At 42.2% G+C, this 12,056-nt stretch overlaps 1 protein-coding gene across 7 annotated transcripts in view; it reads left to right on the plus strand.

The window, feature by feature from the left end:
* Positions 1-12,056, plus strand: part of LOC109034625 (elongation factor 1-delta) — a 156,745-nt gene that overhangs the window by 80,087 nt on the left and 64,602 nt on the right. For all 7 annotated transcript variants that reach the window (XR_011899305.1, XR_011899307.1, XR_011899306.1 and 4 more), the window contains one exon: positions 570-730. Coding sequence is in view for 3 of the 7 variants with exons in the window: in XM_072297211.1 (XP_072153312.1) it covers positions 570-730 (161 nt within the window). In the remaining 4 variants the exon portion in view is untranslated. The remainder of the gene's footprint in view (positions 1-569; positions 731-12,056) is intronic.

A 12,056-nucleotide genomic window follows, 5' to 3' on the forward strand; every position in this document is an offset into this window, starting at 1 on the left:
GGTCGGTTTCGATGATTTCGCTTGCCGCGAAGCGCGCCTCTTCGCCCCGGGGGTTGGGCCGCGCAGCGGCCAGGGGGCGGCCCCCTTGGTGTGTGATAAAAATAAAAAAAACTTGTAAAAACGCATTGCGGCGTACCCTAAGAGCTACGGCAAGAAACGGGATTCGAACCCGCGATCGATGGAACGGTAGGCGAATTCTCTACCACTCGGCCACGGACCTGTTGATAAGGTAGACCGGTCTGCAGCGCTGATAGGAAACGCGCTTCGTGCAGCTTGCCGGCGCTCAGTTGACTCGCCGGAACTCCGCGCGGAAACGTGCAAAAATCGTAACTTTAAAAATCGATATCTCGAGAGCGGTTGGGAGGTGGCGGCTAAAAAAAAAATACGTCAACCATAGATTTGTCTCTTCTTCATATACAAGCAAAATGAACCCAATCCCAGGATGTCACTTCGTAGACTCCCCTTGTTAGTCTCTGCATCAAACGTTAACATTCATCTAAATGAAGATAGTTCTAAAGTAGCTTCTTCTGATTCCTTCCTTAATGACTGATCATTTTGCCATTTTTCAGATTTTGATAAAGTAACATCACTTCTGCAAAGAATCGAGATTCGAGTAAAGAACCTAGAAAATTCCTTGACTACAGAATCCTTCCTTGAAAAGAAAAGCAGTGAAAGAACTCCAGGCAAGAAAGAAAATGATGACGATGATATTGACCTCTTTGGATCTGAGGTACTTTCTTCTCTCTCAAAAAATAAGGAAAAGCATTATTTCAACTGTAGTTTGCTACACTTTTTAAACATCAAGCAGATCCTTAATACATGATCAGCAGAAAGCTTCAATATTTCTTAACTAGTGCTGAGTCCGTCACTATATTTGAAGAAATGTTCATGAGGGTTCCAGCAGAGACGGACTGACTCCAAATTACCAAGATGAAGACTCCAAATCCTCGGGGGGGGGGGGGGCGGCAGGTTCCTCCCAAAGTTAATTCGCCCCCCTTCCACCTGGAAGGAGGTTCTCTGGGTCCTGTCCTTACCCAGAAAATTTTGAAAAGCACACCCTACTTAATTAACACTACTAAAGTAACGCCGCATCACGGTTCTACCTTAGTAGTACCGTTTTATGGTTTCCCCAACGTTTAATTTTGCTTTAAGGCATTAAATCTCGTTTATAATTAGTAAAATTACAGATTTCACCCCTTTTGGCATCCCTTCTCCCAGCCCCCATCCCTCCCCCCAAGCTCCCTCAAATAACGGCATACAATCATTTTCACTGCATTATGATCCAACGAAACGCTATTTTGCAGTTTTAACAGTTTTAAAACGACAGAATATCACCATTGACCCCACCTCCCCCTGACAAAACATGAGGAGGAGAATGTGAGTCGGCTGAGCAAACGCAAGCGTCGAGCATTTGGTTATTTCGTTGTATATCTGCTACTGCTTCGATGGCAAAATGACTGAAAATAGAGGATTTTTCTATTTAGCTGCTGTATGCATGGGGCTCATTGATGACTTGACAACAAAAGTGGTCAACATTTGGAGACCTTTTTTCCGGCTGCTTATCTTCCAGTCCCCGTGTGTGACCTTGGTTTTCAGCCCCTTGATCCCCCAGCCCCCGCGTGCCATTTTCTGCGATCCTGTCTCCTCTGTTATCAGTTGCGACTCGACATCTTATGATGATGTGTCGTTCATTTGCCGCGTGGCGATTATTCTTATGTCATTCTACTCTGAAAAAACCGTGAATTTACTGGATTCGCGATCAGTGTGGTGTGAATTCTACGAACTTAATCACAGAGAATTGGATTGCAGTGTTTTGACTGTGAAAGTGAACTGATAATTATCAGTCATGGCTTTTGATGCTTAAACGAATTGTTTTCTTTGTAAACAAACCCCTCTGAGTGGTGAAGTGACAACTGTAAAACAACGCGGCATCAAAACTTTTTGCGAGGCTAGCTCAAAAAGTCAAGATGGCTTGAAAAAATATGTTTTTAAGTGGTGAAGTGAGTGAAAAAACAGTGCACGAACCATGTAGAAAATCGCACACGAGCAATAAAAACATTGCAGCTGCCATTTAAAGAATAAAAGTAGATAGGTGTCGCGAATCACCGATACTGCGGTCTGTTACCTCGACTTTCGCCTTTAAAAATTCTTGTTTTCTGTGTGGGGAAGTAATTACCGAGGAATTTCTGCAAGCTCAAAAATGCGCGAAATTGAGCTGGCGGCAGAAAGTGTATTTGGTGACAAAAATGGGGGTTTGTGAACAAGTAATGAGTGTCGCAACTGCTCGTGGAGATGATTGGGGCCATGAGGTTGTGGCCCGATTGGAAAAAACAAAGGACCTTGTGGCAGATGATGACCAGTATCACTACAATTGCATGAATAAGCTGTATCATTATCCAAAATCTCAAGAGCCCTCAGGAACTGTTAAGCGCGGGCGAGACGTAAGTGACGCAATGCATCATGTGTATACTTATCTTGAGGAAAACGCAGAAGACTGTCAGTTTTCCATGACAGAATTGATGGGTCATATAAAAACTGGAACCTTACCCGATGTGAGAACTGTCAAAGCAAAGAGGTTGTTCAAGCGGGATCGAAGTTCCTGCGTCGAATGGTTTGCCGCAACCCGCCATACATAGCTAAGACGTTCTACCTAGAACGGTTTGCCGCAACCCGCGGTACACACTTATCAACGGCGGCACCGGGGAAATAGTTGCACTCCAGTTCTTGAATAGATAAATACGTTTCCTCACGCATTCTACATCTCCTCCGCACGCGTTTGGCGTGCTCCTGCGTTGTTGATTAAACCGAGAGATACCCGGAAACTATGAACGTAAATTTTATCGCATAAATCGGCTGCTCGATCCAAAATCGTGTTTGAGAGTTGAGGATGATTCTGTTTCGGCGAGTGTCGCTAAGAAAAGATGGAGACCAGTGGCGTGGCGTGCTTTGCGATGTATCGATTGATCTGCCATTTAAACCAATGGAAAAGGATCGATAGACAGGGTGTTCGCAACGAACATCTTAATAATCGATTCTTTACCATAGCTTCAAATGGAGAGATGTCGATAGTCGATCATTCACGCCACGCCACTGATAGAGACTGATCGTAGAGAGGGGGAGGGGCGCGCAAGAAATTTTAAGCGCCAAACATATTTCAATGAACTGATTTTATTTGATCAGAAGCTGATTAGGCTGTCTGAATTTGCAGCTTTTTTCAAATGTTCAAAATTTTAAAGGACCACTAAACCTTAAACGTTCGAAATTGCGGCCATGATCTTTTTTACATAATAACCATCGAATGCAATCGAAAATATCTAACACCATTATTTAGTCATTAAATTGGCGCACTCATATATCTTAGGTTTTCTTTTATTTTCTGGGTTTTATTTTAAATTTATTATTTTTATTTTGTTTTAGTCTTCGTTGCCATTACGGATTTGCCGCTTTTATTTTCGAGGGGTAAAAGGTAAAATTGGAATAGGAATATTATATTTTCGGCGTTCTTCTTCATATCAAGGGAAAAACTTTGTGAGGTACTTTCCAGTTTTCAGTTTTCGACTTGAGAATTTAAAATGACAAGGGCCAAAAAAAATCGGCGGAAACTGCGAGTCAATCCGATCCCCCTGCCAAATGTTATCCGCCCAAAGTTTATCTGGGGGATCTGCACCTTTCTTTCATGAGCCCTTGTCTCACGATCAAATTAACTCATCAAATAGTCATCAAATGCAAGATGGCGACTGGTTTTCGCGCAAGTCAGCTATCAAAAGTTAGCGGGCCGTCAATGTTGATGAACCCGCCATCTTGCTTTTGACGAGTTCATTTGATTGTGAGACGAGGGCATTAGAGTAGGTTCGACGGCTCATGGATAGACCGTTTCTCCTTTTATAAAGTCCTTAGAAACTCCACATGTGACACTTGAATCTTCATTTGCCCCCACGTGTGGGAGCCACCACGGTCCCCACCGGGGAGGGGGAGGAGTCTAATTCAATAGATTTCATTAAAATGCGAAGAGTCCGAAAGAGCTCCGATCTCCGAGCTACGGAATTAGCATCGAGTCCGAATGCACCTTCTTGAAAATGTAATCGCGGAAGCGGCCTGTAAATTGACGGAGAGGTTGTATTACTCTCAACCCCCTAATCCCCTTTTTTTCGTTTCAGAGCGAGGGGAAATCAGGAAATTCTCCTTAAATGGTGCCCGAAAATCTGCCATACTTGACGAGGGTCTCTTAAGAAACACGACTAGTTATTAGAATACCAGAAATACATGACGACCGCTCACTTTAGGGCCAAAAGTATCAATAAAACCCCCGCTGCCCCCCTAAATTGCACCTTTGAGGGTCAAGGTGTTGTAGTCTTTTTCCGTTGTTCGAGAATCGACGAGGACTTCCACAGGATACGGCATTTTTGCAAATGAACTGATGAACGTCCGTGCCGATTCTTTCATTGAAAATGTTGTCCTTTGCCACGGGCCCCTTATTTTCCACGTTGACATAGGAGAGACCCGGTAGCAATCGACTTAATTTATGCTGCCTGCAAGTAATGTCCAACTTGACGAGGACCCTTGAAAAGTTTTGACCTGTCGGAGGATCACAATCCTGGGACTGCCACCCACTTTAGAGACAAAGTTATCTATAAAACCGTCGCTGCCCCTCTGAATTACCCTCGTGATTCTTTACAAATTCAAGGTTTTGTAGTCTTATTACATTGCTCAGAGAATCTACGAGGACTGGTCCATCTCCTTAGAGTGGACGGCAGTCCAGGGATTGTGGTTCTTCGACTAGTCGACTCCGACTTATCATGGGTCATCTTCTAGTTGGACGTTACTTTAGTCCTTTTCTCTCAGGTCTCACCTTTGTCGGCGTAAAAAATAGGGAAAAGAAATGAGATTTTTTATGTAAAAATGGGGCGAACGATCCTCAGTTCATTTACGAGAGAGCCTTATCCGGCGAAAGCCTTCATTGATTTTCAGAGCAACGGAATAAGACTACCAAACATTGAATTTGTTAAGAATCAAGAGTGAAATTTATGGGGGCAGTGTGGGTTTTATGGATGATTTCGTCCCTAAGTGGGTGGCAGTCCAGGGATTGCAGTCCTCCGACTAGTCACAACTTTTCAAGGGTCTTCTTCAAGTTTGACATTACTTTCGGGCTTCATTTCAGTCCTTTTCTCCCGGGTCTCTCCTTTGTCGGCGTAGAAAACAAGAGGAGATAGGTAGGGTGTCACTTATTTTTGAAATTTGAGGAAAGTCAATAAAATAAGAACGTTTTTTCAAAAAAAATTTATTTACCGACCTCTCAAGCGCCCTAAAGGGCGCACGTGTCAAAATTGGTATCTTGACAAAATCAGTGTCGTTTCACTACGGACATCATCCAAATTGCGGTGCTTTAGAAAAATAATTTCAGTTTGGTCGTATCCGTAGCCGGAAAGTCGGCCAGTTGAATCTGGCCGAAAGAACGACCAGTTGAGGCGCGGTAACCACCCTCCGAAGCGCCTCTTAGACCCTGCAGTGAACTCGAGCCTCTTGCTGCCGACGCAGGGTTGCGAATAATTCATCCCAGCTGGAAATTAACCTATCCTAACTCTTCGGACCAAAATTTTGGTCATTTCAGCGGATCTCTGAGGCTTTGGCCGTAAACTACCATTTTCAGGGGAAAGGTAAATCTGCTTACCGGGCGCGTCTGTGGGTTCGGCTCCTTTTAGCATTGTCGACCCAATTTCGCCGGCTATTCCTGAGGCTTACATCCTTCTTTCTCATACAGACAACTTGACACATGTGTCTACACCTCTTGTTTTCGCTTATTTAACGAAAGGATTAGTCTTCTCGAGGGAAAATATCCAAAACCATCGTTGAAGAGTTGTTTACAACCGTTCAGGACACTGTGTAGCCGGAGCTTTCATGTTTCGATCTCATTCTTGTCTTCAGTCCTCTTTTTGGACTAGAGAGTTGGGATCATGGTTTTTTTTTTTTTTTTTAAATTTTACTAATACGAACCAAAGGCGCCCTTTAGGGCGCTTAAGAGATCGGTAAAAAAATTTTTTAATTTTTTGGAAAAAATTTTCCTTATTTTTTACACCGCTAGACCTGGGGAGCTGAAATTTTCTTAAATTTCAAAAATAAGGGACAATGAGGCTGAAATGGGTGGAATTAGGGGGGGACGGCCCTCCACACAATTCTGGTCGGCCCCTTCCAAAAAAAATCAAGAGCCCAAGATACTAATTAGTCTTGAGGTAAAAGGCATAGGGAATGTAATAAAACCTAACAGTGTTATGTTATGAATGAACTAAAACCCACAGTAAGATATGCTATGTTTAAAACAAGTCAGCAAAATTTCTGTCATCTGTAATATTTCATTCCATTTAATTTGCCATTGATAAATGGCTCAAAAATTTTCTCGAGACGTTCCAATTTTCAAAAATTTGCCAGGGAGGCCTCCCAGTTCCCCCTCAGCCCAAATTCTATATCCCCCTGTGCCTCCTCCCACAGAAAATTCCTCGTTCCGCCCATGGAAGGGACACCCCAGGGAGGGGGAGAGATTTGACAAAGTCATTAATATTTCTCCTTCAGATTTTCAGACACTTTTAATCTAATTACAAAGAAAATCCTCTAATAAATTAGAAGAGCAATATTGACAAAATTTCCCAGAAATTGGAGATTTTCTAAAGGAAATTTGGCATCGTCTGAAGGCTCATACGGCGGTTTTCCGGCAGTATTAAGCGGTATTTTCAGGGGCGGTCTTTTTAACGGCAATTTGACACCAGTGGCTTTGATTTCGTTAAGTTATTATTTGGCCCACCACATTAATCTGTCTGACCGATTCAGTGCACTGCAGTGGCTGGACGTCCGCGTTGATATCGCGTCGCGCCGATAGCGAGAGACGCGATCTATGCATGGGATTCCTGATTCCCCTGATTGCCGCGCGCCGCGACGACACCTATTTCTGTCCCCCACCAGAAACTCTGTCCATTCAAGAGCTGGCGCGCAACCCATTCCGCGGGCCGCCGTAGCTGTGTATGCCGGGTTGCGGGAAACCATTCGACGCAGGAACTTCGATCCCGCTTGTTCCATAAACGCCGATTTTTGCCCCCCCCCCCCCCCCCCCGGATTTGGCTCAAACTTTGCTCAGATATTGTACTAAGTGTCCCCGATGCTTGGGCAAAATTTCAGCCCCCTCGCACTGTGGGCCAGAGATGCCGGTTGCGCGAGAATAATTAATATCTCGGCTAAATCCCAACGGAAATCACTGAGTTTTGGTTTATGGGGGTTTTTTGGGTCGCTAAACTCGAATCTGACGTCAGATTTGTTCAAAAATCACAAGAAAAGTATTTTATGAGGATATGAGATAGTCCAGTGATGACTCCTTTTTTCGAGCAATCGCACCGGGATTAGAAACCATTTTAACGCTGGAGAAACTTTCAAAAACAAAATTGAGGACTTGAAAGTGACCAAGAAGAGTCTGAAAAACGACCTAAGACTTTTAAAATAAGACGAATAAAAGATGAGAATGATGACAGAGGAACGCTTTATATGTTGATTATTTTATTTGTCACTGTCTCCTCGTATTATTGGTTCTTGAGGGTTACCATGCTTAAATAAAAAGAATAACTTTGCAAATTAATGCCCTGCATGGTTTAACGGTTCTACATAGGGTGTCCCAAAAGTACTGCCCCTTTTTTCCCAGAGGGCGAAAGAAAGCAGATATCAAAATGCGGTTTGTGTGAGGTCATAGTCCTAGTAATTACCTATAAAACAAGACCAAGTTGAGCTCTGTAGCTTAAAATTTGACCGGGATACAGCATTTTGAAAATGACGTGTCAAGGTGGCGCCTACAGGATTTTCAACATTTTTTACGGACGAACCCCAGGACGAACAGACACGACTCATCTGCAGGTGGTCCTTTAAGATCCGGTGCAATGAACTTTTTGAGATGTCAAGCAACACCTGAAACTTACGCAAGGATAAATGACGGTCTCCTCGAACAACAGCAGCAACGGTGCCGATTAATTCGTCTGTAGTGGAGGTACACGGTCGGCCCGGTTTCGCGAGACTTTCCGCCGATTCGCGGCCGCCAGAAAAAGATTTAAACCAACGACCAATGCTACTTCTATCCAAACGGTCGTCTTTATTACACGCCTTTCATTTCATTAAAAGTGTCTTTTACTGACATTCCTCGACGAAAACTATAACGAATTACGTGGTGTTGTTCTTTTCGTAATTCGGTACTCATCGCGAAAGAAACTTCCAAAACGACAGAGGGATGAACTCTGACTGATGTGACGGGGGAAAGCTTGACCAAATTGGATGGCACTAGCGGACACGTTTAATCCTGTCGTTGGTCTGCATAGGGGCGCTTACACGTTGCCAAATGCCGCCTAAAACACAATGTTGCCATATGTTTCTGGCCGCTTCTTTTTCTTTTTAAAACCGTTTCATTCTTAAACTTGGTTTTTTCTTTCGTAAAAAATGTTGAAAATCCTTTCGACGCCACCTTGACACGTCATTTTCAAAATGCTGTATCTCGGTCATATTTTAAGCTGCAGAGCTCAACTTGGTCTTGTTTTATAGGTAATTACTAGGACTATAACCTCACACAAACCGCATTTTGATATCCGCATTCTTTCTCCCTCTGCGGAAAAAGGGGCAGTACTTTTGGGACACCCTATGTAATAGCATTTCTCGCTCTTTCGATACTTTAGGGTAGAATGAGGGGGAGGGGGAGGCCGACCAAAATCAGACAGTCAAAAATTTGTTATGGTCAACTATTTTCTAGAGCCCAGTAAATAATGATAATTTTTTTACATCCGTTCACGCATTCAGCCCAAATAGGACCGGTTTTAAACTAATTTGACAATGAATATGAAAATTCTACCATCAAATGGCACCTATAAGTTTAGAGTGAGTTGACCGTCGCTGACATCAATGTAACTGATGAAACAACTTCACTGTTAAACTGTAATTTATGCAATCTTGCGTGCTTAAGGATGATATCTTCGAGGTAGAGGAGGATTCTTTATCGAATTCTCTTAATACGATCAAACATTAATTTTGGTATGAAAACGCAGTAACAAGAACCGACTCGTGCACAGCACAGGATACCGTTACTTACCGAAAATAAAACATTATTTGTACAATGACAATAGCTTTTAGGAATGGTGTAACACTAAAATAGGCATAGTTGTATTTAAAGAAGTCAACATTTAGTTATCTGAGTGACTTCTATCATACGATATTACAATACTTTTAGCCCAAAAGTAAAATTGAAATTTCAGCGGTCATATATGTCAGCGACAGTTAACTCACTCTAAACTTATAGGTGCCATTTGATGGTAGAATTTTCATATTCATCGTTAAATTGGTTTAAAACCAGTCCTATTTGGGCTGAATGCATGAACGGATGTAAAAAAAGTATCATTACTTACTGAGCTCCAGAAAATAGTTGACCATAACAAATTTTTGACTGTCTGATTTTGGTCGGCCTCCCCTTCCACCTCATTCTACCCTAAAGTATCGAAAGAGCGAGAAATGCTATTAGAAACCTTACGAACCCTTAAAACGTGAATTTGTGTTGAAATATTTCATTGGCTGCTTTACTGTGTACCGTCGTTCCTTATAACCCGTATATCTGATTTTCGCGGAAATTAGAGGTCACCTCAAAGAAGCATCCAACAAATATGGTTTTACCGGTTTGTACCGTTTGTGCTTTGGTATATGTTATCTCTAGGATATATGCTTTCTAAAAATACCAAAGAGAACCTCGCAACGAACTGCAATGACACATTCCCAGTGTACAATATTCTGAAAAATTCATTTTTTAAGGGATATCTTTGGGCAACTTTGATCTCATCCCCTGCAACTAAAAATCAATATTTTTGGGATCTGCAGAGACGAAAATATTCTCCTTCCAATAGAATTACAAGGTTGGATGATAAGATTACATTTTTCTGTTCGATTATTGTGTTTTTTCACCATTTCCTAAGAGCACAAGATCCTCTTTTTTATTGAGCTATTTCTTCAGCTTTCGACGTCGAAACCCTCAATTTAGACATTTTTGCCGGTTTTTTTACACAAAATTTGGAAAGAACAGATCAAATTACCCCAGGAATCATCATGTTTTGAACGGTATGTCTGATTTAGCGGGAGTTATGAATTAAGCGCCGCTGCGGGCACGATCTGGCCCACGTGCAGAGGTTGTTTCACCACTAGGACCTTATATTCATGCTTTAGGGTGTAATTATCGATATTTTCTCCTCCCCCCCCCCCCCACCACTCTCCTCCAATAAATATTTTTTTTACTTCGTTATACAGAGAGTCCCAGATCACCCGTACCAGGTCTTTTTCTCGGTTGGTTTAGGTAGTACGAAGAAGTGGGGGACCGCAGGGTTGAAAAGGGAATTGACCCCAAGGAATCCGAATTTCATCGTCCTAAAACCCGCCCATGTCCTCCTTGGGGTGTAAAGAAGGGGTCACGATCCCAAAAGTTGGGGTCCCCGATAGAATTGCGATTTGATTGCTTAAAAACTGGAAAGAACGAAAAATGTCACGCGAAATTGACCCCTAAGAATCCAAAATCGGACCACTTAACGCCACAAATGATCTCTCAAAGACGGGGACAGCGGTAGGGTGTTTCTTATTTTTTAAATTTTCGAATTCGAAGGAAGTCCTGGTCTTAAAAGTTGATGTGTGGATACATTAGAAGCCTGGTAAAATGAAAAAAATTTAAAACAATTTTTACCCGGTGCTCAAACGACTTAAGTGACACAGGTTGAAATTTGAGATTTAAAGATAAAATAACACTGTTCACCCATTGAAAACGCCGAGTTACGGCCCTGAAGAACAAAAATTTCGTCCGTTTGGTCGTATCTGCAACACAAAAGCCGCAAAACGCCCGAGAGAGGCGCGCGCAACGAGAGACACTAAGAGCAAATGGGCGCGCCGCGCTGTAGCGCAACGCACGCGCGTCCTCTGCACTGCCTAGGCGACATGCCGCACGCACGCACTAAGCTTATACGCGGGCCCGAAAGTTCCCGTCCGCTGCAATGTACCACTACGAATTGACCTGGATACAATTTGACATTAAAAAACAGTTGAAATGTATAAATACATCAAAAAGACAAATTTTCTTTGCAAAGTATCGGCTATACGTAGGAAAATCAATTTCAACAAATTAAACAGTTCAAATTTAATAAACTAAATCAAATAATCCACAGTTTACTTAAAGGCTTAGAGTCTGAAAATGATTGACAGACTATTTTAATTATTTTTGTATGGTTTTATTGACTTTGGCTCTGACTTGTAAGAGATCATGAAAATGCAGCTCTTGTTTACATCGGGAGTTGGCAATACAAGTACTGATTCCTTTGTAAAACTTTGCGTGAAATGGGATGGTTTCACTGGTTTTCTCTGAAACAAACCCTAAAACTAAAAAAAAACTCTCAAAGTTAAGGCCATATTGAAGAAGATATCCCCGCTTTCCTGAGAGTCCACCTTCGTAATAAGCCAAATTTTCTATGCTAAGATAAGGAGCAAATCGACGGCGTAAGTTCGCAATCACATATCTCAATTGCGGTGTCTGAATATCTCCGTTTCTATGTTATTTTTTAAAGGAGAACAAACTGACACCATTCCTTGAAGTTTATGCAGACTTTTCTTCTCACAAGTAAGAAAAATCAGGGCAGTTTTAAAGAATTGCCGTTGAGTAGTTTTTTGTTTAAAAAATAAAGTACCTAGGTATGACAGGATGTCTGTGACGTCGCAAACTGAGTCGTGTGATTGCCGACTCACACCGTCAAAATGAATCAGCAGGATTGCGGTCAAAACTGAAAACACGTGTTTTTCGTTTTGGAAACCCCAAACAAAGTGGCTACCCTGTCAATGTATATTATTTGCTCTTTGCATGGAGAGTTTGTCTTGATACAGAGATGGACTCTCAGGATAACGTGGGATATCCCCTCCATTACGGCATCAACTTTCAGAGCTTTTTTTAAGTTTTGGAATTTGTCTCGGAGGAAACTGATAAAACCATTGTGTTTCTCGCGGAACTGTATAACAATCAGTACTTA

This window comes from Bemisia tabaci, chromosome 2 (assembly GCF_918797505.1).
Source record: "Bemisia tabaci chromosome 2, PGI_BMITA_v3".
NCBI classification, from domain to species: Eukaryota; Metazoa; Arthropoda; class Insecta; order Hemiptera; family Aleyrodidae; genus Bemisia; species Bemisia tabaci.